Raw genomic sequence first — 27,532 nt, forward strand, 5'->3', positions numbered from 1 at the left:
AAAAAAAAAAGCCTCCCCACACCTGCCCCCAAAAGAACCCAAAAAAATAAACAGCAGAATATCTACCATCTGCAAGACACTATCATAATTTCAGATGTCAAAACCTGAGTTGAGAGAAATCTGGTTTCTTTCCATTTATTGTGTGTTCCTCCAAGTAGTAAGTGCAATACTAAGCAACTGACCACAAGCTTTCAAAACAGCTTCATTTCTGCCCACTAACAACTTATGATGGAAGACAGTCAAAACTCTGTTGTTTCTTGTCTGAGACTTTTCTTCGTAAGTATTTTTCGGGCATCCTTCTATGATGCTCACTCTCACTGCACCTCCCCCCAAAATATTACAGATTCTGTGAAAATTTTTAGCTAAATCTTCAATCTATACAGGTATTTACAAACTTACAGTGCACTTCTAAACTACCATTGTGCTAAAAGAGACCAGTCATATTGCCTTGTATTTGCTCTCTGCTTCTCTTAGTGTTTTGTTTTTTTTTTTTTCTTTGAACTTTTTTTTATGGACATAGGTATATGGAAATACCCACAGTACAGAAGACAAGGTCTGCATTTAGAGCAAGTAGTGCTGAGGCTTCAGAACACTTGTCAAGGCAGTCCTGTCCAGCAGCAGTCTTCTGCCACATCACTTGTCTTTGTTAACAACTGCATAATCAGGCATCAGCTATGTTGATCACCCAATGCTTTGAAGACTTTGGACCCACACTAACATAAAGATACTTCAAAAGGCATAATTAAATAAGAGTTAAGGGTCAGTGTTGGGTTCAGTCCTGTTTAACATCTTTATTGACGATTTAGATGAGGGGATTGAGACCATCATCAGCAAATTTGCTGATGACACCAAGTTGGGAGGGAGTGTCGACCTGCTGGAGGGCAGGAGGGCTCTGCAGAGGGATCTGGATAGACTGGAAAAATGGGCTGATTCCAATGGAATGAAGTTCAATACGGCCAAGTGCCGGGTGCTGCACTTTGGTCACAACAACCCCCTGCAGCACTACAGGCTGGGCGCAGAGTGCCTGGAGAGCAGTCAGACAGAAAGGGACCTGGGGCTACTAATTGACAGGAAGCTCAACATGAGCCAACAGCGTGCCCAGGTGGCCAAGGAGGCCAACGGTATCCTGTCCTGTATCAAAAATAGCGTGGTCAGCAGGACAAGGGAAGTGATCCTTCCCCTGTACTCTGCATTGGTGAGGCCACACCTGGAGTATTGTGTTCAGTTCTGGGCCCCTCAGTTCAGGAAAGACATTGAAGTGCTGGAGCAGGTCCAGAGAAGAGCAACACGACTGGTGAAGGGACTTGAACATAAGACCTATGAGGAGAGGCTGAGGGAGCTGGGGTTGTTTAGTCTGGAGAAGAGGAGGCTTAGAGGTGACCTCATCACTCTCTATAACTACCTGAAGGGAAGTTATAGCCAGGTGGGGATTGGTCTCTTCTCCCAGGCAGTTAGCAATAGGACAAGGGGGCATGGGCTTAAACTCTGCCAGGGGAAATTTAGGCTGGATATTAGAAAGAAATTCTTTACAGAGAGAGTGGTCAGGCATTGGAATGGCCTGCCCAGGGAGGTAGTGGACTCGCCGTCCCTGGAGGTTTTTAAACTGAGATTGGACATGGCACTTAGTGCCATGATCTAGTAAATGGACTAGAGTTGGACCAAGGGTTGGACTCGATGATCTCTGAGGTCTTTTCCAACCCAGTCGACTCTGTGATTCTGTAGTCTCCACTAAAGATCTTAAAGGCATACACCATAAGAAAATGCACATAATCATACAAAACTATGAATACACTGACACAGGATACCGTGTCAAGGTTTTAGGAGAAACAACCATAAATCAGCCCACATTTTAAAGACCCACATCATTCATTTGTTTAGATTGAAGAAAAATATAAGAACACAACTGGGGAGAAAAAGGAAATAAAAAAAAGCTAGGAAAATTATCTGATAGCATCTCAAAAAATACAGAAGACCAATATATACTGAAGACCATATATATCTACTGCGATATACATACATTTTCATCCCACAAAACCCAATTTGTTGTAAAGTTGTTAGAAGTGCTCATTTCCACTTAGAATACTTTTAAAATTTGTGAACTTGAGAAGTATCCTAGGTGTTAGCCATTTGTACTCTTACTAAAATGTGACTAATACTTCTAAATTATTTCTGAAATCTTATAATTTTAGATGGAAGCTACTTTTTGTCAGCTAGTAGCATCCATCTAAATATAATTAAAGAATGCTTTTTATTTATCAGTAAGTGTTGTTAAAGGAATAATTTTTCAGTAGTTCATTTTTCTCCTCTGTCAATCACTGAATAAAAAGATCAAGACAATTACTGTTTTTGTTATCTGAAAGAGATCTATGAAATCAAAAGAGGATATGTTCTATCAAAGACGTTTTATCTTTTAAAAAGTAATGCAAAAAGTTAAAAAGAACCAAATTCAACCAAACCATACATATTCATGTAATATTCAAATGCACAAAGTAAAAGTGAGATACCTTCTTTTAATTTCTTCTCTGTAAGAAGCTTAGCAGTATTAGAAGAAACTTTGTATAAGAATTCACAAAGAAAGGTGGAATGTGAAGAATCTTCAGAGAAGCCACTTTCAAAACAAGTATCATAGTTTGGGAAATCTATTGAAAGACAAAGGAGTAAGTAACATACAGAAATTCAGTTATATCAGTTACAACCATTTCTCCACAGGTCTTTCTAACTGTATATCTACAGGCATGCAGTTGCTCTGTAATATTTTTACCACAACACAGATACACCTAATTCATTTATTTTGATAATTAGAGAAAAATTCTTACATACTGATAAAAAAAAAAAATCAGTTCACATTTGTTACGACATTGTCATTGTCTACTACTGTTTGCCAATGTAATCTAACATACGGTCTTCTGGTGCACTGAACTTTTCTTTTCAACTCTTATGTAACATACTTCAACAGAAGGGAATCGTTTTTCTTGAGGGCTTATGGAGAAGTTTACCATCAACTCCAGCAGCAGACAGACAACTCAGAGAATCACTATCAGCCTTTCTCTTCAGAGAAACAAAAACACCAGCACCAGCATATGGTGATGCTGCCTTGGCTGGAAGGCTACAACTAGAAAAGACAGAGTCAAGATGGGCAAACTTCTCTCTATAGCCTTAGGACCACTTGAGAGCACCGCTAGCAAAAACCCAGAGCTGCACATTTGCAAAGTGACTGAGCTCAGCATCCTGCAATCCAGTGCCTTGTGACAGAGGAATGCTCAGGCAGAACTAAGGCTCTGGAAAGCCTTAGTTTCTCTGTTTGCTCTGGAAAGCCCTAAATCATTCCTGTGCTTCCCACTAAAACTTCTACTGGTAAGCCTAAACGGTATTGCTTTGCAGAGTGGTATGTAACAAAGGGAAATTGGTCCAGGAGTGTGTCCACAATGCTGGCTGCAGTACAGCATAGCTAATCTTTTCCAATGTAAATCTGCATATCGACTTTCATTCCTAGACTGCTTCAGATCCTGTACAGCCCTTTTGAAAGGTAAGTTCAGGCGCATCCATACTCTACAATTTATTTATGTATTTATTTTTAAGAATGGCTGTCTGTTTTCAAGAGCCTCATAAAGAGTCACACACTTGAACCAGAACTGTTGGCTTTTAAGGCCAAAGTTTATCACGTGCTCTGAGCTTTAACTGACGTTGTGATCTGGGATAGACCATATTACAGGTTCAAGAGGTGAGTTTTATACTGGGAGAAGAGTGTATGAAAAAACAGGTAAGTCTGTGTTCAATAGGGGTAGGTTATCACTTTATTTTTAAGAAAAAACAAAGCCCTAGAAAAAAACTTCAGATACATGTTAACTGCATATACTAATTTTTTCTGCTAAAACCCTGACAATATTGGCAGAACCAATGACATTTTTCTTCTGTGTTATAAATAAGGGTATGAGTTATCACTGACTACTTTATTATTTAAGTCCTAAACTTGACATCTGAGCAAAAAAAAAAAAAAAAAAACAAAAAAAACAAACAAAAACAACTTGTACACAATTACATACACTGTCTACTGAAATACAGTTAATGCCACCACAACTACCCTTCCACTATACCACTCTTGTTCAACTCAATGCCATTTTCTCTTCTGAATTCCTTCTTTCCTTCCCTTTTGCTCAATATAAAATTAGAAAATCAAAACAAAGAAAATATATCCTACCTGAGAACTTATTATGGTACAGGAATTCCATTTGCAGTCTTTGTCCAGCCTTCTTGGCTAATAAGTATGGAGTACTGTAAACAGGGTCTCCAGTTGCACATATAGCATCAGCCCCACTAAACAGCAACATCAGAGTTTCTAGCACATCTTGTTTAACTACGGCAGCACACAGGGCCTTATCATGGAGGGGGAAAATAAGCCTGGTTAAATTAGAAAGCTATTGGCAACAAGTACATGTAGCATAGGTGCAAATCCTTTCACCTCCAGTATAGTTACTCTGCATTTTCAAAGCTCATACACATACAGAAATAGCCAGAGTCATGCAGTATGATCTGAATCTAGGAAAAAAGGAGCAACAACAGAAAAAGAAACCCCAAAAACGTAAGCAACCCCAAACCTGCAAGTTGTTGCTGACACAAGTTTCACTTGGGAAGGATAACATGAATTAATTCAACTGGAGTGGAAACTTGTCATTTATTTACACAATAAATTCTCCCTCATTTTGCTTCACACACCGAACTTATTAAAAAAAAAAATCTTATTATTTCAGACCTGCAAAGTTCAACCAAAGAGACAAGATTTGATCCTTGAACTCTGTCACTAGGAAATCAACTGAAATTCACAGGTAGTTTTTCAAAACTACAGCCAGTCAATAAGGCAACTGTTCTTTAGGGTATCTTCATACTTGGTCATCTTACCTGAGATTTAAAGATCTCACCACATCCTAAAACATCAGTCTCCTTTCATTTTTGCACACATGAAGACAAATATAACTTTTTTTTTTTTTTTAATTAATTTGTTCTGAAATAATTAAGGCAAAAGTCACTAAAAACAAGAGGAGTACTACTATGAAACTCAGCTGCTCTAATAAACATATAAGCATCCAGTAGCACAACATGACAGGGCAGACAGTCCAGTAAAAGTTCTAGAATTACTTAACAATGGCCACCTCATTACACAGTAATTTCATGGTTTGACAGAGATTTGACCACTACATCTGATGTTTTTCACCAGTAGTTAAATGATTAATTGACAGACATCCCCTGCCCCCCCCACAAAAAAAACCACCACCACCAAAGACTTCAAATAAATCAAGCCTGTAAAACACAGAGCTATTTTTTTTCTAGTCAACAGTTATAATTCTTAAATAAAGTCTCTTGCACAACTGCTAACAATAAACAGAAAACAATCCAAATGTTTTATTTTGGAAAGACAGAATTTCCTCATGAAGCCTAAAAATGTTTCCCAATTCCAAGGAAATGCAGAAAACTAAATGGAAGTTATATAATGAGATGGTTCAACACTTTGGCTAGAGGTGTTTTAATGACAACTTATTTTAACTTCTTATGTGTATAACTAACACACAACTTAGAAAATGTACAGAAAAATAACACTTCCATTTTGACACAATAGCCACTGAACAAATGAGACCTCTCTAGTTCAAACCACAATATCTTATAAATGCTACAGCCTCCCCACAATATTTGCATACCCTTTGAGACAATGACTCATGTAACTGAATGCATTAGCTTTGTAATATATATATGCATTTAAACTCTTCTATATTCATAAACCATAAACAACCATGACTCTGAAATCAACAGATATTTGAAGTCAGTCAAATGGACATAAAACATTACACAGAAATTTATAATTATAATTAGCATTTTCCACTTTATAACTGTAAAGAATTTGTGTCATTTGCGTAAAATGAAACACTGAGAACACACATTTTTCATCTTTAATTTTAGCTTGTTTCATTTCCAATTATCTACAAGCTTCTATAGAAGCATGCACAAGCTACTTTCACCGTTGATAACACTGAATCATCTAAGGTACTGGAATGGCAGATGTCAGACATATAAGATATCAAAAACACATAAAGAAGGAATCCAAAGAAGATGAAATTTGCGTACCCAGAGTGTGCATTTGAGGAAAAAATAAAGATCCACATGCACTGATGGTTCCAGAAGACATATTACTGGCACCATATAGGTACCATAACCTTCTGCAAACAAACTAACTGGAAAAACTGGGAACTAAGAAATTATGAAATGACTCCTGTAAAGGCTCCAAAACAACCCTTATTCTCCCCTGTGAAAATGCCACTGAGGATTCTGAATTTATTTCTCACCAGTCTAACATGACCAAATTGCACACTGATAAAGTACAAAGGTATGGTACAGGCTTACTTATTCTAGTATTACCTTATTCAACTGTTCCTTGGTTTTGTAGGAAAAAGGTGCTTTCCTGAATTTTCCCTCTTTGTATTTTTGTGTAATGAATGCTATCCTTCTTTCTGCAGGGGCATCCATATGTAGTTCTTCATCCGGAGGAAGATTTCCTGCCCAAAAACTGTTTGCCCTCTTATTTCCAATGACGATAAAAAGCTGGATGAGGTGAAAGAAAGAAAAAATATGAAGGATATGAAGCTAACCTCTAAATAGTTTTCAGCTGCTCAAAGTCGAAAAAAAACTTAAAGAAAATTGCCTGCAGAAGATGGAAGAAGCCTGTCTCAGTCACTGCCTATGGTCATCTAGAAATGAGTAACGGTCTGTCATAATCATTGACCACCAATAGCAACTAAGCTTCACAAGACTAATCAGTTAAAATATTTCAATATGTATTAGAAAATACCAGTAAAAGTTCAGAGAAGACTAGCATATATTTTAAGGAAAGCACTGATGATTCAACCCTCCCTATCAGAACCACTTTTTCATACCCCAAGCAACTAAACTGCTGGTGAGAAGTTTCCTTTCTTTCCTCCTTCCCAATATTGCCCTTCATGATTGCACTCCAAAAGAATTTTATTTCTGTTTCCCCCCAAAATCTAGATGCTTGTAGAAATACTAAGAGAATTTGTACAGGTCGTTATCAAAACAAACGAGTATTTTGAATGGCACAAAGGTACGTGATTCCTGGAAACATCAAGTTTACTTTAACAGCAGCATGTTATTTAGAAGCTATATGTCCAGTTTTCTTGTGAGATAAACAATAAATAACTCTTATTCATACAGTAGTTTTCAGGATGTAACAAAGAGTCATTAATAGAATACTACAACATACCTCAATAAGTTCATTGCTCCAAATGCTGGCATCCATTTTTAGACTCCGGACCTTTGAATCTCTTGGTCCTAAAGATCTGTGCTGCCCTGAAAATTCAAGAGTATTTTTACTTAACTAAAGGAATTAAACTGGGCTTTGACAGATTTGTTCTAACTGCTGTTCTTAAAAAAAAAGGTTGGGTTTGACAATTAAACAAAAAATGAAAGCACCAAAAAACTCCAAATTTAAAAAAGTGGATTGTATTTCACAGTAATGAATAAACAAAGTAAGGTGTCTAATGTAGAATACGTTTGGGAGGGTTTGTTTAGAACAAAACCCTAGAATTACAAACTTTCCCTGAATCTACTGCTTAAACACATATTTAAATACAAAACATGATAAAACTGAATTTTTAGTAGTATCTGGAAAAGCTCTCCCTGTTGGCAGTAAAATATGTGCTGATGTAAGAGAATTAGTACCCCAAATTTATACACTGAAAGTTGTTATCCTTTGGCATCCAGCCTTGCAAAAGCCAGCCACCTCCCACAAAGTGTTAGTGTGCCTTGATTTCCACTAATTGCAAAGTGTTATTCATCTGAGTGAAACCAATCACCTACAGACCTGTCAATTATGCATGGAAATACTTTAAAATAAGGATATAAGGTATAATTTTTAAAAAAGGTCACTTTTTGTCAAAACTTTCACAAGGATGGGACTAAGAAAAATGAAAAAAAAAAAAGCCATTTCAAGGACATATACAGATATGCAAATATGACATTTTGTAGAAGCCACACAGGCTGTCATTAATTACTCTACCTGCACACTTCTTACAAATGACAACACAGAGATTGATGGATGCCCAGTCAGGATCGGGAGCTTTACAATCGGCACAGCTCCTGTTCGACTCATTGAACCAAATCTTCTCAGCTACTTCATAATCAGAGAGAGTTTCTGCTATTGATTGCTGCAGTGCTTCAATCCAGTCTTGTTTCTCTCTTTCCGACTCTGCTGTAAAGCTGAAACAATTGACTTTTCTTTGTTATTGATCTTCATTTTAAAGCCCAATTAGACATACCCTGTAATCTCTCCTATTTATTAGGTTTACACCCAAAATCACAGTCAAAAAATCCTCCTCTACACAGATATAAATACAAAGATGGAATGTATTATTTTGTGGTTTCAGTCAATGAAAACTCCCTCTGTTTTTGTGTTCAGATTTCAACAAAACCACTACTAGCTAAATACCTTTTGTCGCATTCAAGGTACGTTCTTGAGTTACGTTTTTTATGGTACCACATCACAGTATCACAGTATCACAGTATGTTTGGGATTGGAAGGGACCTCAAAAGATCATCTAGTCCAATCCCCCTGCTGGAGCAGGAACACCTAGGTGAGGTCGCACAGGAACATGTCCAGGCGGGTTTTGAATGTCTCCAGGGAAGGAGACTCCACAACCCCCCTGGGCAGCCTGTTCCAGTGCTCTGTCACCCTCACTGAGAAGAAGTTTTTTCTCAAATTTAAGCAGAACCTCTTGTGTTCCAGCTTGATCCCATTACCCCTTGTCCTATCGTTGTTTGCCACCGAGAAGAGCCTGGCTCCATCCTCATGGCACTCACCCTTTATATATTTATAAACATTAATGAGGTCCCCCCTTAGTCTCCTCTTCTCCAAACCAAAGAGACCCAGCTCCCTCAGCCTTTCTTCATAAGGGAGGTGCTCCACTCCCTTAATCATCTTCGTTGCCCTTCGTTGCCCACATGCTAAATTTAAAACCTGAACTTTAACAAAAACATAGAATGAGCTACAGAAACACAGAGAGTCACTGAGAAGTAAAAATGAACTTGCAAACTACAACAGCAAAAACCTGCTCGTCATTTAAATTGATATTTTAAAAAAACATAATTAATAAGAAAACACCAACATGGTAATGGCTTAGAGAAAGTCAAAGGACTAGCTACCTACCAACTAGCCACAGCTTCAAATTACTGATCAAGACTACTTTACCTGCTCCTCTAGTCGACTGAGAATGAAAGGAAATTCTTTGCTAACAACTGGCAAGCCCAGGAGAACAAAGCGACTCCTCCTGCATTACTCAGATTTCACTTAACAAAAACTACAACACTTAAACGAAAGACTTTTATTAGCATATACTTTTATTGTCTTGAAAATCATTACAAGTCATAGCATGAGCCAAAATGAAACTTTGTACTGATTTCAATGGAGGATGTCTACAAGGCAAGGGACATGCGTGGTTCTTTTCTAATGAAATGCCTAATGTTAAATGGATGCACTACTGCAGGTTATTATATCATTATATTATTATTTAAGATGGAGTTCAGTTGTTAAAGTGACTTTTTTTTTTTTTCCCTTCTGCCCTTGCACAGAATGAACAAAGAAGGCTACATAAAAATACAAATCTGTGGGCATAGGATGCCTAGTCACGGAGGTAATGGATGAAGCACACAGCTAAACAAAGGGAAAAAAAATCCTTTTCTTTCTTCTTTTTTTTTTTTTTCTTTTAAATGCTGAGAATTCTTATTAAAAGCATTACCTTTTTACCCAAGCTAGATATGTCACTGTAGCATGAAGCACATATTTTTTTTAGCTCATTAGCTATTTGCATATCTTGTAACATAAATATTAAATTCCTCACCTAAAGCTTTTATAAGGAGTAATTATTTCAAAAGATTGCTTTGCAGTCCGATCCACTTGTTTTACATTTGTCACATTCATAGGGATTAAAGTGATACCGAATCCTGTTTTAAAATCCTAGGGAAAAGACAATAAAAGTTCAGGGTTTTATCATTCAAGAATCAAACATATATAGAACAATTAAATCAGCATGGTCCAGAAATCCACAGGCAGTAAAACACATTTTGGCCACAACATGCAAGTTCCTTCTAATTCATTAAAGTATAAATAAACTTATACTAAATTTCATCCAAACACTATGCTTTTAATTGCTAGAATGACCTTACTTGATTGTTAATAGGAGAAAACTGCACACTGTAACTATGAATAAAGGGGGAAAAAATGTGCATTAAAAAGTGGATCCAAAATAATGGAAGTATCTAGCTTAAATCACGCTTTAGTGACTAAATAATGTTTATATATCTAAATCCTTCTTATTGACACCAGTGTCACCTGTTTTAAGCAGACTTACAACAAAATAAAATATTTTATGTATAAAATTCTTTATTTAACATTGCATTTCTCATCCTTCTGATGTATTACATGAACTAAACATGTCAAACGTGTCTCTGAAAAAAAAAATCCTATACAGGAGCTATGATAGACAACAGGTTATCTGTGACTCATATATTAGAAATGCTAAGCATTTTTGCCTTCTCTTAAACAAGAAAAATTATTTCTTTTCCCCTGCATGGAACAGCGTACTTAAATAAAAATCAATCTCACATCAATACAGTTGGGAAATAAATGTTCAATGACCTTTTGTGAGGCTCTCTCAAATACATGTATTTTGGAAACACTGATAGGCACATACGTTATTTCTGATCTGTTCGGAACACCATCAGTATCTCCTCCTTAAACTGATTTAGATGTTCATCTAACGGTAGTCACTTCCACAAGTTTTATTTCTGGAAATATTAGCATACTTCTTGGAAACAGTAACTGTAGCAGAAAAAAACTAAACAACCTATTAGACATCACCCAAGCAAAAAGCCAAATCCACACATTTTACCATCTGCAAGATGTTCACTAAGTTACCTCTCAAACAAAGTATGGATGGATAAAAAAATACAAGCACTGAAGGGGAAAAGCTTCAGAGTCACTTGCCCGTACAGAGAGGATTGTTTTTCTAGTAAATACATATTTAAACCTGCATCACTGGCAAGTTTATCTTCATAAGATTTTCAAATTTTGTGAGCATTATAGCTTACGTAGAGAAGATACGTCAGAAAACTCTTTTCACCTCATTCCCCTGTTACAGGCGTGAGCAAATAAAAATATTATAGTGTACATTTCAATATGATATTTTTAAAATGCTTTAATTTCCACTAACGAAACATAGTCTGGGATAAGTCAGCTAACGTTTCCTTGCCAGAGTTCTTATTCAGAATTTTGTTTTAACTTTGGTTACATTTGATACTAATGGTGCAGAACCCAGGTGTGGATTTCAGCACAAACCTTTAAAAAGTAACAACTTTCCAACAAGTACCCTGGCTTATCCACTCTTCATATAATGTATTTTTTTAATATTTCCACTTTCCTTATACCCTCATATCCTGTAACAGAGACATTTTTATTCTCTACTCTCATCTTCAGCATCCCCCCATTTCCCTATAAATCAATGGTTTTCATACTGACACATCTGCCTTAGAAGAGAGCAGAGAGTTCTGTGAAGCCTACACAGTCCCTAATTCATCCTCAAAGATCAGTTCTATGGGAAAGGAGTGGGCAGAATAATCTCTTTTTGAGCATGAACTTGACAGCATGCTCTATCGCCGTGAAGCATTCTAAAGTCAGACATCACCAGTGAGAAAAACAGAAGCATGAAATATAGGGTAAAAAAAATTTGGAAATAGAAAAATACTAAATTTTTGTTTCTCTTAGCAGCAGTGTCTTAAACGAGCAAAATAAAACAGACTTTTTAAAAAAAAAAAAAAAAAAAAACAAAAAAAAAAAAAAACCACTCCCCCTAACTTTCTAGAATTAAATGATTTGTGCTTCTGAGATGCAACTCAGATACAGGTTTTGTTTGTTGGTTTCAACTATTTCAAATAATTGTCCTTAAGAAGTCTTGATTTTTAAAGGACAGATAACAAGACTATACTTGTACCTCCACAACATTGCAATGTATTCTCTGTTTATTAAATAACAACTGAACAACCGCCAAAAGCCATGACTAATAGGAGTTCAATATCCTCTTAGGTCCAGATTAGAGTTTACTGAAGGTAAAAAATGAGTCATGAAGACAACTGCAATAATAACTACCATACTGAGCCAGATCAAAAGTTCAACTAGTACACTAGTTTTCCTCTAAGCAATTCCTACTGACAACTGTCATAAAAAGAATGTAAGTAAGAAAGTGTACATTCTTATCTTCCCAAATAAGCTTCCAGCTCGGAACATCTCTGAATAAACACTTGCACCAAAGCAATCATACTTACTAGCCACTGACAGCCACATTCTCAAGGAATTTAAACAAATTAATGTTTTGAGGCCTACAAAACATCCTACTTGAAAAATTTCCTAAATACTACTTGTGCAAAAAAAGTAGTGCCTTTTGTGCAGGTATGTTGGGTCTTTTTTTCCCCCAATAACTGAGCATTTCATTATATGATATTAGAGAAAAGAAACTATAACTAAACTTTATCAATCTACCTATACTACCCATACTGTTTCTTCTTGAAAAATCTCTATCCAGTATTCCCTTCAGTCTCTTTTTATGCCTTCAAGCAGCTGCACCCACTTCCCTTGAAGCAAAAAGGGAGCAGGCTGCGTGGGAGGGCCCCGCGGGCTGAAGACTGCACACAGTTATGTTTGTGAAGACAGACACCAAACCTTGTACTGAACTTAACAACGCAGAACTAAGAAAGCCCTCTAGAAATGAAATGCATTAATTTGAAAGTCTTCACCTTTAGCTGGAGCACCAATCCTCCAAAATTTGCACACGTACCTAGCATATAAACAATCCCACTGAAGAGAGAATAACTATTATGTTTTAAAATCAGCAAATTCATGAGAAATTACAGTACTGAATTTTAGGGTGAGGAATGTCAGAAAGGTTAAGAAATTAGAAGTGAACATACTTTTCAGAACTGAAGATGGTGGCAAATTAACCAATTCCATTGGTACATTAGAATGAAGTTACTTCCATAGTAGTCCAAACAAACTCTTTACAGTAACAGTACAACACTTGGCATAAACCAGGCTTTGTGAGCAACAGGTACACTGGAATCTAATTTTCAAGCTTCAGAATTATATGCTTTCAGGAGTGCCATCCTGTTCTCTCCTTCAGAAACAGAAGTGGGAATTGGTACAGGGAAGAAAGAAATGCTCCACTTTGAAAGATAAATTCATTCACTTTGAGTGCACAAGAGGACAATAGGGCCATTCAAGCACTACACAAAATGTACTGACAGCAAGACCAAGTGGTATCTTTTCAGAATAAGAATTGTCTTTCTTCTACAGACTGAAAGCTCATTGTTTCAGATAGGTTAAATTGTGTTAGACTTTCCGACCACTGAAGAAAAGCTTAAGAAGATTCAAAAATACACAGAGAAAGCTAAGGTTTTGTTGTTTTGTTTGTTTGTTTTTAAATATAGCTACGTCTTAAATGTCTATATATACACAATCTTCATGAATTTGAAGAAAGCTTGAAAAATGGGTTGACAATTAGAGCTTTTTTTAGAAAGCCAAATTCTTTACAGATATAATAATAGATCAGAAGTATTCACCAAACAGCACAGTTAATTGAAGGCTAAAAATACTAATAGGGGAAAGCAGTTAACTACGAGATGAGTACTGGGTTTCTGGTAAGCTGTTTTTCCATCTTGAAGGAGGAATGATTATAATGAGTGAGTTCTGCTGTTGTTACCATCCCTGTCAGAAAGAGACACAACCTATGAAAACCTGTCATCTGTATATTAACTGTGAAATGATAACTTGATTTCTTTAAACATACCTTTAACATGTATTTATGAAGTGCATATCCATGTACAAAATTGCTTACTCTGTTATGTATTATCTTTTCATAGGCAAAAGCTACCCTGAGACCGACTATACTAACATTTTTTCAATTCTATTCCGGATGAAATTCAAGGAGCTTCAAAATTAGTCTCACACCTTTTCTAATATATCACCACTGGTTTACAGACATGGAAATAAACACCCAAGATAAGGAAAACTTAAGTACATGAATGAATAAAATCATGCAGCAATATCTAAACAAGTCTAATCTTCAGAGTTGCTAAACACGTAACTTTTGGTTTGTTGTCTTAAAAAGATAGGGCTAGGCATCTTTCTCTATGGAATTCTTAAATAACTCTGTAACCAGAGGTTGAATCTTGTGGTTCTCAATTAACGAACAGACCTTCTCTACAAAACTACTGTTTGCCTCCCTGAACAGTAGAAAACTTTTTTTTTTATTTTATTTTATTTTTACCCTCCCACTCACTTTTGCACCAGTAACACTTGGACTGATATTCTTGTTGGTTTAGCCAAACCAAAATTCATCTGAACACAGGAGTTCTAAAGCTGCTGCTTGAGCTCCTCAACTTCCTCTGTTTTAGCCATTCCATTTGTGCCTTGATATGTGCTTTTATGAATCTAACATTATTCCCACAGTATATAAAGTTGATAAAAAAAACAAACAAGCAAAAAACCCACAAACCCAAAACCCAACCAACCAAAAACAATAATAACAACAGCAACAACAACAAAAAACAAACAAAGAAAACCCCACAAACTTGTCTCAGGAAAATATCTTGGGAAACACCCCTCTCCACCAAAAAAAACAAAAAACAAAACAAAACAAAAAAAATCCAACACATTTACAAGTTTACCCTTTGAAATATACCCTACGTTTTATTTTAAAGGTTACTAACTCTACTATTTTCACATTAGAAACATTAGTCCATGTTTTTATCTCAGTGTTTTGCTGGAGTACTAAGGGGATAACAGCCAGGGAAATTGCTCCCATAATTTCAAGATAATATATTTGTACATACACACACGTATACACATATGTAAATATCTATTTGTAGCATATTTTGAAGTACAGAGGTACATAACTCTGAAGTACAGTGCTGGTGTATGCTGGGAGAATAGCACTTTTGGGAATTGCTACAACTGAGTATTCTCACTGCACATCAGTTTCCTTTCTGTGAATTAAGAGGTCATGGTCCTTTTGCTTTTTTTGTCTTCAGCTGTCAGATCTTGAGGTCATGCAATATTCAAGGATGCATGTGCACACACTTACGTAATAAGGCTCCAGTAATGGTAAGAGGTATCAGATAACACAAGAAAAATACACTACATACATATGTGTGTTTATATATGCACATGCTTTTTTTTTTTAGTATCTATCAATCTTACTATCCCACCACTAATTTACAAATAGCCCATCCATATTTCTAGTATTACCCTTGTCCTACTGCCATACATAGAAAGTTCTTGACCTTTAATCACAATATTTCTGATCGGAGTTCTAAAATATGACCTTACGTGTTTCCTGGAGTTTACTTCTGCTATTTGCAATAGCTCTTTAGGTTTGCTTTGGGGAAGTTACCATGAAATTTGTGACAATTAGATTTAGACTTATTTCTGAAAGACCTGAAAATTCCATGAGCAATTTATCATGATGTAGACTTTTCCTTCTTTCTAACCCCATGGCATTTGACTCCCTGCAAACAATCAAATTATTCCAGCAAGATTAAAAGCCAGTAACTAGAATCCTTCAGATAAAGCAACCATAGTTTCTCTCTTCCTTAATTGGAGGTATATATTTCAGCCTTTCCAGCTAGCAAGGAAGGCTAATTTCTGCAACAGAAAGGTGGGAAAAATTTGTTTCCATGTTAATGAAAAATTATGACATTTATGTATGAGAGTTTAAGAAACAACGACTAGTAACGCAGAAATTGCTTTGATTATATTAATTCTTCTCTGCAAGTTTATATTGATTTCCTCTTCTTTTAAGCTGTACTTCAACTTAGCCTTCCCAGTTACCTTTCATCAGGCTTTTCAAATCTTTAGAGACTTACATCCCTGATTGAAGACTAAAATCTTTTGATATAGATTTTAGCTGATAGTTACGTATCATGGACTGAAAAAATAAAACCCACCACAGTAAAGACATATGCATTCTCTCTTACAGTCTTCCTAATGCAGTCTCAAAATGCAACCACAGTGAAGGACACAGTATATAATTATACAGACAAAAAAAATGACGTTTAAAGAACATGAAATCAAGCCCTGATGAGCAAGGAGATGCCAGAATTCAAGTCATCTGTGCACATTAACGCTGTAGCTTCCTGCTCATCTATTACATACGAGGCAGTCACATCATCAGTTTTAGGTTTTTTAGTTAGCTAAGCAAAATTCCTGTGTCACATAATAAAACCACTTGAAAATGATTCTAAGATATTACTGCAAAACATTTTCTAATGGCAACCCAACATGCATAATTTTGAAGGTTAAAAAGAAGGAAGAAAGCAAAAGGTGTGAAAGACCACTTAGATTAGCTCTAGTCAGTGCCTTGCAGTAAGCTTGCTTGCAGTGGAGTGTACTGGATGTGCTACTGGAGCACAACCCACTCCATATTACTGCATTATAAAGAATTCTAGTACAAACACTTTGAGATGGCTCTATTATGAAAGCAAATACATAAGAAGCAGGGACAACTAAGAGATTTGTTTCAAAAATGCATGCCTAAGCCACACCCTAAGGTAATTCCAATCTTAGAATTTATTTTTCATATAAACTACAAATCTCTCTATTCACTTAAAAAAGTAATTTATATTCCTGACTTCATCAGCTATATGTGTGCATTTCGTAGTATCATACAACTGCCCAAGAAAGTTCATTAATATTCAAAGATCGCCTTCTCCAAGCTCAGGAGCGATGCATCCCAATAAAGAGAAACTCAGGCAAAAACACCAGAAGGCCTGCACTGATCAACAAGGAGCTCCTGGACAAATTCAAAACACAAAAAGGAAGCCTACAGAAAGTGGAAGCAAGAACAAGTAGCCTGGGAGGAATACAGAGAACTTCTGTGAGCAGCCAGGGATCAGGTTAGGAAAGCTGAAGCCCTGATGGAATTAAATCTGGCCACAGACATCAAGGGCAACAAAAAAGCTTCTATAGGTATATTGGTGATAAATGAAAGACTAGGGAAAACATGGGCCTTCTCCAGAAGGAAACAGCAGACTTGGTTACCCAAGATATGGAGAAGGCTGCTATTCAACAGCTCTTGTGCCTCAGTCTTCACTGGCAAGTACTCTAGCCACACCACACAAGTAGCAGAAATCAAAGGCAGGGCCTGGGAGAATGAAGAACTGCCCACTGTAGGAGAGGATCAGGTTCGAGACCATCCAAGGAACCCAAAGGTGCCTAAGTCTACAGGACTAGATGAGATGCATCTGAGCATCCTGAGGGAACAGGCGGATGAAGTTACTAAGCCACTATTGATCATACTTGAGAAGTTGTGGCAGTCTGGTGAAGTTCCCACTGACTGGAAAAGGGGAAACATAACCCCCATTTTTAAAAAGGAAAAAAAGTAAAAAAGTAGAACCAGAGAACTACAGGCCAGTCAGTCTTACCTCTGTGCCTGGCAAGATCATGGGGCAGATCCTCCCAGAAACTACGTTAAGGCACATGGTAAATAAGAAGGTGATTGGTGATGGCCAACATGGCTTTACTAAGGGCAAATTGTGCCTGACAAATTTGGTGGCTTTCTATAACAGGGTTACAGTGTTGGTGGACAAGAGAAGACCAACTGATGTCATCTACCTGGATTTGTGCAAAACATCTGACACTGTCCCCAGACGACATCCTTGTCTCTAACTTGGAGAGATATGGATTGGACAGATGGACCACTAAGTGGATAAAGAATTGGCTGGACGGTCACACTCAAAGAGTTGCAGTCAATGTCTCAACGTCTAAGTGGAGATCAGTGACATGTGGCATTCCACAGGGGTCAGTATTGGGACCGGCATTGTCCAAAGGAGGGCCATAAAGATGATCAGAAGTGCTGGAGCACCTTGCCTACAAGACATGCTGAGAGAATTGGGGTTCTTCAGTCTCTAGAAGAGAAGGCCCTGGGGATACCTTAGAGCAGCCTTACAGTACCTAAAGTGGGTCACACAAGAAAGCTGGAGAGGGACTTTTTACAGCAGTATGTAGTGACAACAGGTAATGGCTTTAAACTGAAAGAGGGAAGATTTAGATTAGCTATAGGGGGGAAAGTCTTCACCACGAGGGTGATGAGGCACTGGAACAGGCTGCCCAGAGAAGCTGTGAATGTCCCATCCCTGGAAGTGTTCACGGCCAGGCTGGACAGGGGTTTGAGCAACCTGATCTAGTGGAAGGTGTCCCTGTCCAGTGGAAGGTATCCCTGCCCACAGCAAGCGGGCTGGAACTAGATGGTTTTCAAAGTTCCTTCCAACCCAAACCATTCTAAAATTCTTTGAATTTTAAATCAGTTGATTATGCACCTTCAGGCCCATGCCTTGCTTGTTGTATGGGATGGATCTAGGACACATGAAGATTAAAAAGTTCCCTTCCTGTACAGGCTGCAAAATAAAAAAAAAAAAAAAATAAAAAAAAAAAAATAAAATCACATAATTAAAGTGACTGAATACTATCCTGGAGAGTTAGCTCTTATCTTTGACTTCGCCTATTCCTGCTCAGTGTAAATCAAAAGCCTTGGTATACAGTGATTTCACAGTATATTTTCATTTCCTAGTACCTGACGTTATGCTCTAGGGTTTGATTTGCAGAACTGCTGAGCAACTGGAACATCAACTGAGACCTATGAAAGCAATATTTTGAGCAGGTATGGTATGACAGAAAAGTATTCTCTTCTAAGTCCCCATAAAAGACAGAGAAAACAGAAAATGCAAAATATATGGATATTTGAATCATTCATTTTGTTTCTCGGAACCATGTGGTCATATGGTCATTTTCCTTTACCTAACAGGAACTGATGAAGAATGAATTAATCATTGTTCCTCAAATAGCCAAACACACCAATTACTGATCATTTCCTCACAGAACATTACATTACTGGTGAACGATTCTTTCTGTAGGGCATTTTTCAACAGTGTGCAATAAAAAGGCACAGGTTACTCCATGAAAAGAAATTTAAATTATCAAATAGTCACTAAGTAAACAATGCACTGAATTAAGCAGCAATCCTGTGGAAGAAAATATCTTATTATAGTACAATAATAAATTGTATTTGTAAATTGTAAATGGATGAAATTAAGTTTTTAGAAATAAGCCCAGTTTTCCCATGTTTAGAGTGCGTGCACAAATCTATAATCATGGTAATGTTATTTCACACAGACATTCTTTGGATTTTCACAGGTTTTTAGCTAACTTCTCCCTCAAAATGAAGTTTACGTAATCACAGGAGCGTTTGTCTCCCTGCCTAACACCAAGTAAATTTTTAGTCTAGACAGATGCTTGGCTTCAGACAAATTCAACGTAATTGCAGCCACTGAATACCTCAGTTCTTAGTAACATTTAAGGAACATAAGGCAGAGCAGAGGACACAGACTCTGAGGTTTCCCCACGCCCCTCCCCTCCAGTCCCAGAAGGAAAGGCTTTAGCATATGGTCACAGTGAATGAAAACAAGATGATACAATCTAGAAAGAGACATTCAAAGACAAGAGCTACAAACAAATACATACCTACATTAAGTAAAAGCTTCAATATCTTAGTCCTCAAAATCAAAGCAAAAAGATGACAACAGAGAGGAAAAGGTATAATGCCAAATATTCATAAGGTTCTCACTTGTGCAGAAACATGCTGAAAGTAGAGTAAAAAAAACAAAACAAAAACCAAACATGCTGCAACCAAGTACTGCCATTAAATATAATTTGTATGCATGCCATTTAGTGATGGTTCAATAACCTTTATGTTATTTCTGAAACAATTTGTGTGAGCTGTTGCATCAACATAAGGAACAGAATTCCACATACATGTTAACACAAAGCAATTTAAAGCTATTGAAAGCAGAGTTCGTGACTTGAAGGGACCACCGTCATTTGCATTGCTGCTTTAGAAAAAAAAATAATGAAAGGACTGAATTCTTCAACTATTCTACAATTCAGAGTTCAGCTGAGGTACAGAAAGTGTGATTCAGACCATACTTCATTTTGTGTGCACATGCTTTCTTTTTCTTGTCACTCAACATTCTAGGAAAGCCACAGTCTCACATCTGAGGCACAAGACAGAACTGAGCATCAAAAGCAAGCTGGTAACACTGCACACAACACCTGCCTTGCTATCTTCTCAAATACCCTGACAGATACCAAGCAAGAGAGACAAAACTGCTCTCTGTTGCCAACCCCACACCCCAGTGTGACAGCCAAGTGCAGACAAAGCTCCAATTTGAACAATTACAGTAACTCCCTTCCAGCAGGGCTGCTCTGCAGCATGGAGCTCATTCCAGAATCAGCATCTTGTTAGCTAGAGAGGCTGAAGCAACTGCAGCCTGCCTGGGCTGTGATCTTTGCTTTTGCTGCTTCATGAAACATCATGACAAAGATTGTGCAGTTAAATAAACACAAATAAAATTCAAAGCCTGTCATGTGCAAATACAGTACATATTCAATGCTTTTACCTTTATTTTAATTCCAACAGCCATTTATAACACTGCCTTGTATTAAAAGAGACAATCGTCTTCCTTAAGACACACAACTCATAACACATGGAAATTCATTCCATTTCAGAGTTCATTTCTTGCTACTCACTTCACATATTTCTCAGCCCAAATGGATGCCAGTTTAACATATGAAAAATCTTGAAATCCCTCAGTTTTCCTCACTTCTGTTGTTTGAACCCTTCCACCTGCCTATGCCATTTTTTCCCCCCTTAGCAGGAACAGTTTTTGCTATAGCCACTATCTCAAACTCACAGTTTGCCAAACACTTCCCCTGTACTGAGGACTCAGAACACCTCTTGTTGAGACAAGGCCATTCTTAAATATAGCTGTTACTATTAAAATTTTAAGTAGCCATCTGGACTGTTCTTTGGAAGTGCTTCACAACCAAAATCCTTCTTAGAAGATTATCAGGACTGTTCTCTCAAGACCAGAAGGATCTGTGTATTTTAGAAGTACCACATACAGTTATGGTTTCCTGAATTCACATCTTTATAATTTTCTTGCTGAAGCTTTACAAACACACCGAAGACCTTGTTATATATTCATAGTCCAGACAAACTGCTAACAAAATGTTTCAACTCTTAAAAGAAGGACAGATTGTGAATGTTTTTGTGATATTTTAAAATCTAGAATGGTGGTCATGTAAAATTTATGAGCCTCTTTACAGACCTTTTTGTACAGTTGTCACTGGACAATATAAATAAACTGGTATGATAACTCCACTGTCAAAGATCTCCTAATGAGTCTCCAAATAATGGAGATCCTGCTTTCCTCCAAATTTACCTGTGGAGATACGCAAATATGACACTAACCAGTAAAAACTGTTTTTGAGCACACACAATGCTTTTACTTTTTGACTGCAAACAGTAAGATGCTAAGACTATTAGTCGTCACTGTATATATAAGAGTATATTTTATTTACTGCCTCCTACTTTAACATAAAATTCTATGATATTGTATTTCACAAGTAAAAATTCACAATTAATTAAAAAAGTTTCAACACTTTTTGAAGTGCCAACCAAATAGCATTAACTTTTCTGCAGATGGGCCTCAGCTCCACCACAGACCTCCACGGGCTGGCAGGGGACAGCCAACCTCAACATGGTGTACACCACAGGCTGCAGGAGAATGTCTGCTCTGGCGCCTGGAGCAGCTCCTGCCGCTCCTTCTTCACTGACCTTGGTGTCTGCAGAGCTGTTTTCCATATTCTCACTCCTCTCTCCCACTGGAATTGCTGTTGCACAAGGTTGTGGGTTTTTTTTCACTTCTTAACTATGTTATCTCAGGGGCCTTATCAATGTCGCTGATAGGCTGAGAGCCTTTGGCAGTGGTGGGTCCATCTCGGAGCCAGGTGGCATTGGCTCTATCAGACACAGGGGAAGTTTCTGGCAGATTCTCACAGAACCCACCCCATAGCCCCTCCACTACCAACACCTTGCCATGCAAACCTAATACGCTCTCCTGAGAAGACATCTTCCTTACATTTAGTTCAACCAAAAATAGAGTGTGGTTTTGTTTCATTGGCTGGGTTTTTTTTAGGGGAGGTGGTGGTTGTTTGGTTGGTTTTGTTTTAAAGAAAATATTTTCTTCTGCTGGCTTTAGGTTCACATATAGTAATTCATCTTTCTGAAACAGGCCAAGATGAAAATAGCTGATGAATTCACAGAAAGTATTTTGATTTTTCATAAAGCAAAATAACTAATGGACAAACGTAGAGCTACTGCTTAGCAGCTGTTCACTTCCATTTTTGCCTAGGCTTTCTGTCATGAAAGTAATGATTCCACATAAAGAAAACAGTATAAAAGTAAATACCTAAAAGAGTTTCACAAATCAACGCAGTTTACAAATAAGCCATCTACTTTTCAGTACTTAAATACTGGAATGACTAGAGCATTAAATGCTTCAGAGCGTTTACTGCACTCCTAGTAAATTCATCATAAATAATTTTTATGAGTTCATGTAAAAGCCTTTGCCATTTGTTTCTAGTGAAATTTTGATTTTACAAATGATTAAAGCTAAGAAGCTACACAATTTAACCAAAGGCATTCACAACTCAAAGAATAGCCCCACACAATAACTGAGAAGCTAATCAAATATTTTTATGATAGTGACAAGTAAAACAGAGGTCCAGCTCTAAAGCATCTGCACTATACTCACATGTCAGGATTGCATCCAGAATATAGCCTTACTGAAACAAAACGCCTTTGTCTTAATTAACATAAGTTTAAATTTTTAGAAATAACAGTCTTCCAAAACTCAAAACTTATGAGCTAGAAGTACCTTGTATAAAAATTGAATAAATTCAAGCTTGCAATGAAACTATTTTCTGCTAATGAGAAGCAAAGGCTAACATCCAACAGAAAAATACAAACTATTTGTACAAATATGGAGCAATCATACTCTAAAAACATACTATGACAAACTAAAAGTTAAAAACCAAAACAAACTGAAAAAAATCCTTAAAAAAACCCATAACATACTCCTTTCAAATACCCTTCATGCTCTGTGTTACTAACTAGCAAGCTAGCTGACAGAAAGAACACTAGGAATTACATGATCTTTGACAAATTATCTTCTGTTTGTTTCACCAAGCTTCCCATTGTCACAAAATGAATACAGGCAGGTCTTGTAGGACCCAGAAAAAATACAGACATTAGCTCCTTTATAGCAAAATGATTCCACCTGGCTCCTGTGTTCTTTTCAGTTCTCAGGTATCTCACTCCTACCCATCCCCTTACACAAGGAAGAAATAAATCTTGCTCATCTGAATTTAATGAGAGACTGAAAAAGCAGCACTTGCCAATAGTAATGTTAACTCTGCTTCAGAGCACGTTCTCGGGGTGGGGCAACAGGCCTTGATCACTACTCAAACTGTGATTCTAAAACCAATATTAAACTCTGAGTAATATAGCAAACAGAAGCTCAACACATTCCACAAGTTTACAAGTTTGTTTCCTCAATGTTCTAATAGAACAGCCTTCAAAATCATGCAATAATAAAAAATAAACATTATTTTAAAACGTACACATATTACTATGTTCAGATAACTGAAGATACCTTACAAATCAGAGATTAGTAAGGAACAGCACATACAGTGGCAGTTTGTTCATGGAAAGTGACAAAAAAGTGAAGCACCCATTTATGGGCTGATCGAACAGCAACGTCCTGGCCTAGCCACCAGCAAATTAACTCCATGTCATGGTGAAGCGCACCTATGAAAAAGCTGTTCTGGCTCCTCACTAAAAGTATACATGTACACCTCATCACACAGAAGTTGCATCAAAATTGCAAAGGCTTGAACCAGATAACTCTGTAAAATAGAAACTCAAACAGTAAAATAGAACTAAAATTAGAATTCTGAAATTGCTCCATTTCAGGATATTCAGAAACCCTGCAGCAGCATTTTGTACCAATTGTAGGTGAGGAGGCTTGTAACATGCTACAATGATTTTTGAGAACAGAAAATCTTCCCAAAAAATCCTTCCATATTAGCAAGAATGGGTAGCTGCAATCTGCAGACACAGTGATGTGGGGAGAAGGTATATTTTCCCAGCATGACAACGCTATTTTAGAAATTAGGACAAACAAGAATTCTGCAATGAAACAAAATACAGGACTAAAATGGGAAAGTGGCAACTCTGACATTAATGGCGAAGCTCCAACTGACATTCACAGAGCTGGAGATTCACCCCAGGTATTTGTGTTTAGACCCTACAAGTAACAGCTTTCCTTAAACTGCCCTGTATATACTGAAAATGAATCTAACTTTTCCATTTAGAATGACAAGCAGCTAGAAGAAAATCAGCACTGGCTTCTTAAGGTTGATTTTAAAATATGTCTGCCTGCAGTGTAGGAGAATGAAATTTAGGTCTCCAGATGAAAAGCCTGCACAATTAGAAGACCCAAACAGCCAGCGCGACAGAATCATGCAGAACTGTGATGAGATAACATCTTCCAGTTTTGTACCTACAGCGGACTCTATTAACCTTTATTTTTCTTCTCCGTGTAAAATTCCAGTACAGCACCACCCGCATATATTAAAAGATACGTTCTGATATTCTGCACCTCAATGAGAGACAGATGAAGAAATAATGTCTCTGAAACAGAGCTTTGTGTGGATGTGACCCTTTTCTTTCTACATTAGCATTTATTGTTGAGAACCCCAATAAAGACACACAAGTTTCACATCTACACTGCTCATTGTACACATTCACCATGAGCAAGTGAAAGTACCTAAGATCATCCTCAAATTAGGCTTCTAAGTTTTACCAACTGCACATTGTCATTAAATAAAACAGAAAAAGCAAAGGAAGCTATATATCACCCTTTTTAGCTGTAGAAGGAGAGTGAACAACCTGTAAATAAGTAATGCTCAGGAATGATTACAGAGCACACAGAAAACAGACAGAGAAACAACTGATGTATTTATTAAAGTTGAAAGAAGCCCTTTCCAGATAAGTCACATAACAATGGCAGGTATCTCTGCTGTGTGGTTGGTTTGTTTTAAACAAAATAAGACAAAAGATGCTAGAACCCTCCTCACTTTTCTTTGGGGGGGGGGTGGGGGGTGGGGAGGGGGGGAAGTGCAAGGTAAAACAAACCAACCTATGAGTCAGAATCCATCTGCCACCTGGGCACCACTGACAACCAGCCCGCAATGTCTCCTACTCTTATGGCTACTTGACTAATGAATTTTGCCTTGATCATTTTCTCAGTTTTGTCTATGACCCCCATCTCCTGGCTCATCAGTTTTCTTGCAGTCCAGTAAATTGGCAGCTGCTCAGTTCCTTCAGGGGAGAGAAGGGAGAGTCAATTGTAATAATGGGCTGCAATTACTCCTGTGTTGCAGGAACTGAGCTCCTGTTGCTGACTGCTGTCATTTTATCTGCCTTTGAACTTCTTCGTGACCCCATGGCAAGGACTTACAGCCCTCGGCAAGAAAAAACATCACACTTCTCATAATCACACAACATCCTGCAAAGCCTCTCAAACAAGTGCCAGACAGGCTGATTGTGGAACAGAAAGCAGCATACAAAGCCACATTAATTTTACTAATGCAGACACACTGCTTCAAGACCTTTGTCAAACCTCACTCACATATCTCTAACACAGCTCTGCATACTGGACTTAGACTGTAGACATGTATAAATGTGGACAAACGCAGTTGATATAGACTCCTCTCTGCCTAGAGGCAAAGTATTGAAATACGTGCAATTTGAAAACACTGGACAATAGAAGACAGAGACAACAATTTTGCCATAATCAGAAGGGAGTCATATCCAATAGACAGCTATGTATTTTTTTTTTAATAGCTTAATTCACGTTAAACAAAGAAATTGACAGGAGCTGTAATAATCAATTAAATATTAGATAACAGAATCCCCAAAAGGACTGGCAAAGTCAATAGTTAAAAGTGTTTATCTACATGAGTGAAACACAATCATCAGCCATCGCATTCTTTGGCTCAACATTTTTTTAAGCAACTTTTATTGGAAATACGCAAAAGTACAACAAAAAGGTCCCCAAAAGACAAAAAACCCCAAACAAAACCAGTTGTTTGAAATGCTCAAAACATAATGTCACTAGGTGTCACTTAAAATACAAACAAGATTATTTCCACCTTTAATTGCCTGAGTCACTGCTTTCCATCTTCTCTGTTATTTTCCTTCTCAACCCCTGTCCCAGCCTGTTCACATGGTCCTCCAGCTGCCCACTGCCAATTGTTTTGTCAGCCTTCTACCTCAAGTGAAAGTAACAAAGCTTGATTTTGCTGTAATTCAGTGCGTGTAACATTTTTCAATTGTTTCTTTAAAAGTGTATAGATATCTATTAATCATTCTGGTGGATCTCTGAGGTGGGTCTGACCCATATACTGAGAGGGAAATAACTTTTGAGTGAAGTTTTCTGGAAATATCTGTAAGATATTTATTTTTTAATGAATGGGATTTAAAGCATACCGTCTCTAAAGATATTATTTTGCATGCAAAATATTTAAGAGGGAGAATTTCATTTACTGACAATGGCATTGAAGTGTTACATGAGGCAATAATTCAGTTTGAGTTGATTAAGTTCAAATTTGTTGGCCTAGCAATTTATTAACCAGAGACAGAAATTATTGCTGAGAAAGCACACTGGGGTATTCCCCAAATTCTTACTATGCTGTAAATCATAAATTCCCTTCCTTTTGCTGTAAGGGTGGTGCATTTATTTAGAATAAAGTTTGTAGGCATCAGATAGCAGAGTACAGAAACTAAGGCTTTGTTATTATCCGAACAATGCCATACTGCTACAAACAACATAGAGAAACCAGCACAAATGAATAACAACTTATTTGAGGTCCAAAAGATTAAAATACCACTTAAGCTACAATGATATTAAAGTTCAGTATTTTAAGGATCATCTTTATAATGCTTACGTTAAACCATTCACTGTGCATAACTGATGAAAACTCAAATGGCCTAACTATTTTATCAGTAGTCCGATACTAACTCCCAACCTGATCTCTCTCCACTGCCCGCAAAGATGCTGTACACATTTCCAGTGCACACTGTGTACAAGACAACAGTTCTAGAGCAGTGATGGGAGGTGAAAGCATATGAGGGACAGGAAGAAAGAGGGACAGGAAGAAAAAAAGAAATTATTATAATTTCTGGACATTTAAAACAATTCCAATGGTCCTTACTCTGCTGAACTCCCACAGATATTGAAGTGAGACCACCTAAGCTTGAAAATCATCATGAAGGAACAACAGAAATCCACGAATGCTGAACAGTTTTGCTTATGAACACTGTGCTTTTCCTGCTTGTTCAGCTACTGCAAGCTAAATGCATTATGATCAATCACCTGCCCTTAAGTGCCCAGGGTTCTAGACATTACAGTGTCAGTCACAAGGCACATTAATGAATTGCAGGCATACTCTTTGGTCTCCTGCTGG

The 27,532-nt window shown here is 37.3% G+C and overlaps 1 protein-coding gene across 2 annotated transcripts in view; it reads right to left on the reverse strand.

The window, feature by feature from the left end:
- ARAP2 (ArfGAP with RhoGAP domain, ankyrin repeat and PH domain 2) overlaps positions 1 to 27,532 on the reverse strand; it is a 143,210-nt gene that overhangs the window by 75,524 nt on the left and 40,154 nt on the right. For both annotated transcript variants that reach the window (XM_065060699.1, XM_065060698.1), the window contains exons 10-15: positions 9,897 to 10,012; positions 8,060 to 8,259; positions 7,265 to 7,350; positions 6,406 to 6,588; positions 4,199 to 4,373; positions 2,505 to 2,639 (exon numbers count right to left, since the gene is read on the reverse strand). In XM_065060699.1, coding sequence (XP_064916771.1) covers positions 2,505 to 2,639; positions 4,199 to 4,373; positions 6,406 to 6,588; positions 7,265 to 7,350; positions 8,060 to 8,259; positions 9,897 to 10,012 — 895 coding nt within the window. The remainder of the gene's footprint in view (positions 1 to 2,504; positions 2,640 to 4,198; positions 4,374 to 6,405; positions 6,589 to 7,264; positions 7,351 to 8,059; positions 8,260 to 9,896; positions 10,013 to 27,532) is intronic.

The sequence above is a fragment of the Columba livia genome, chromosome 4 (genome assembly GCF_036013475.1).
Source record: "Columba livia isolate bColLiv1 breed racing homer chromosome 4, bColLiv1.pat.W.v2, whole genome shotgun sequence".
Classification (NCBI taxonomy): Eukaryota; Metazoa; Chordata; class Aves; order Columbiformes; family Columbidae; genus Columba; species Columba livia.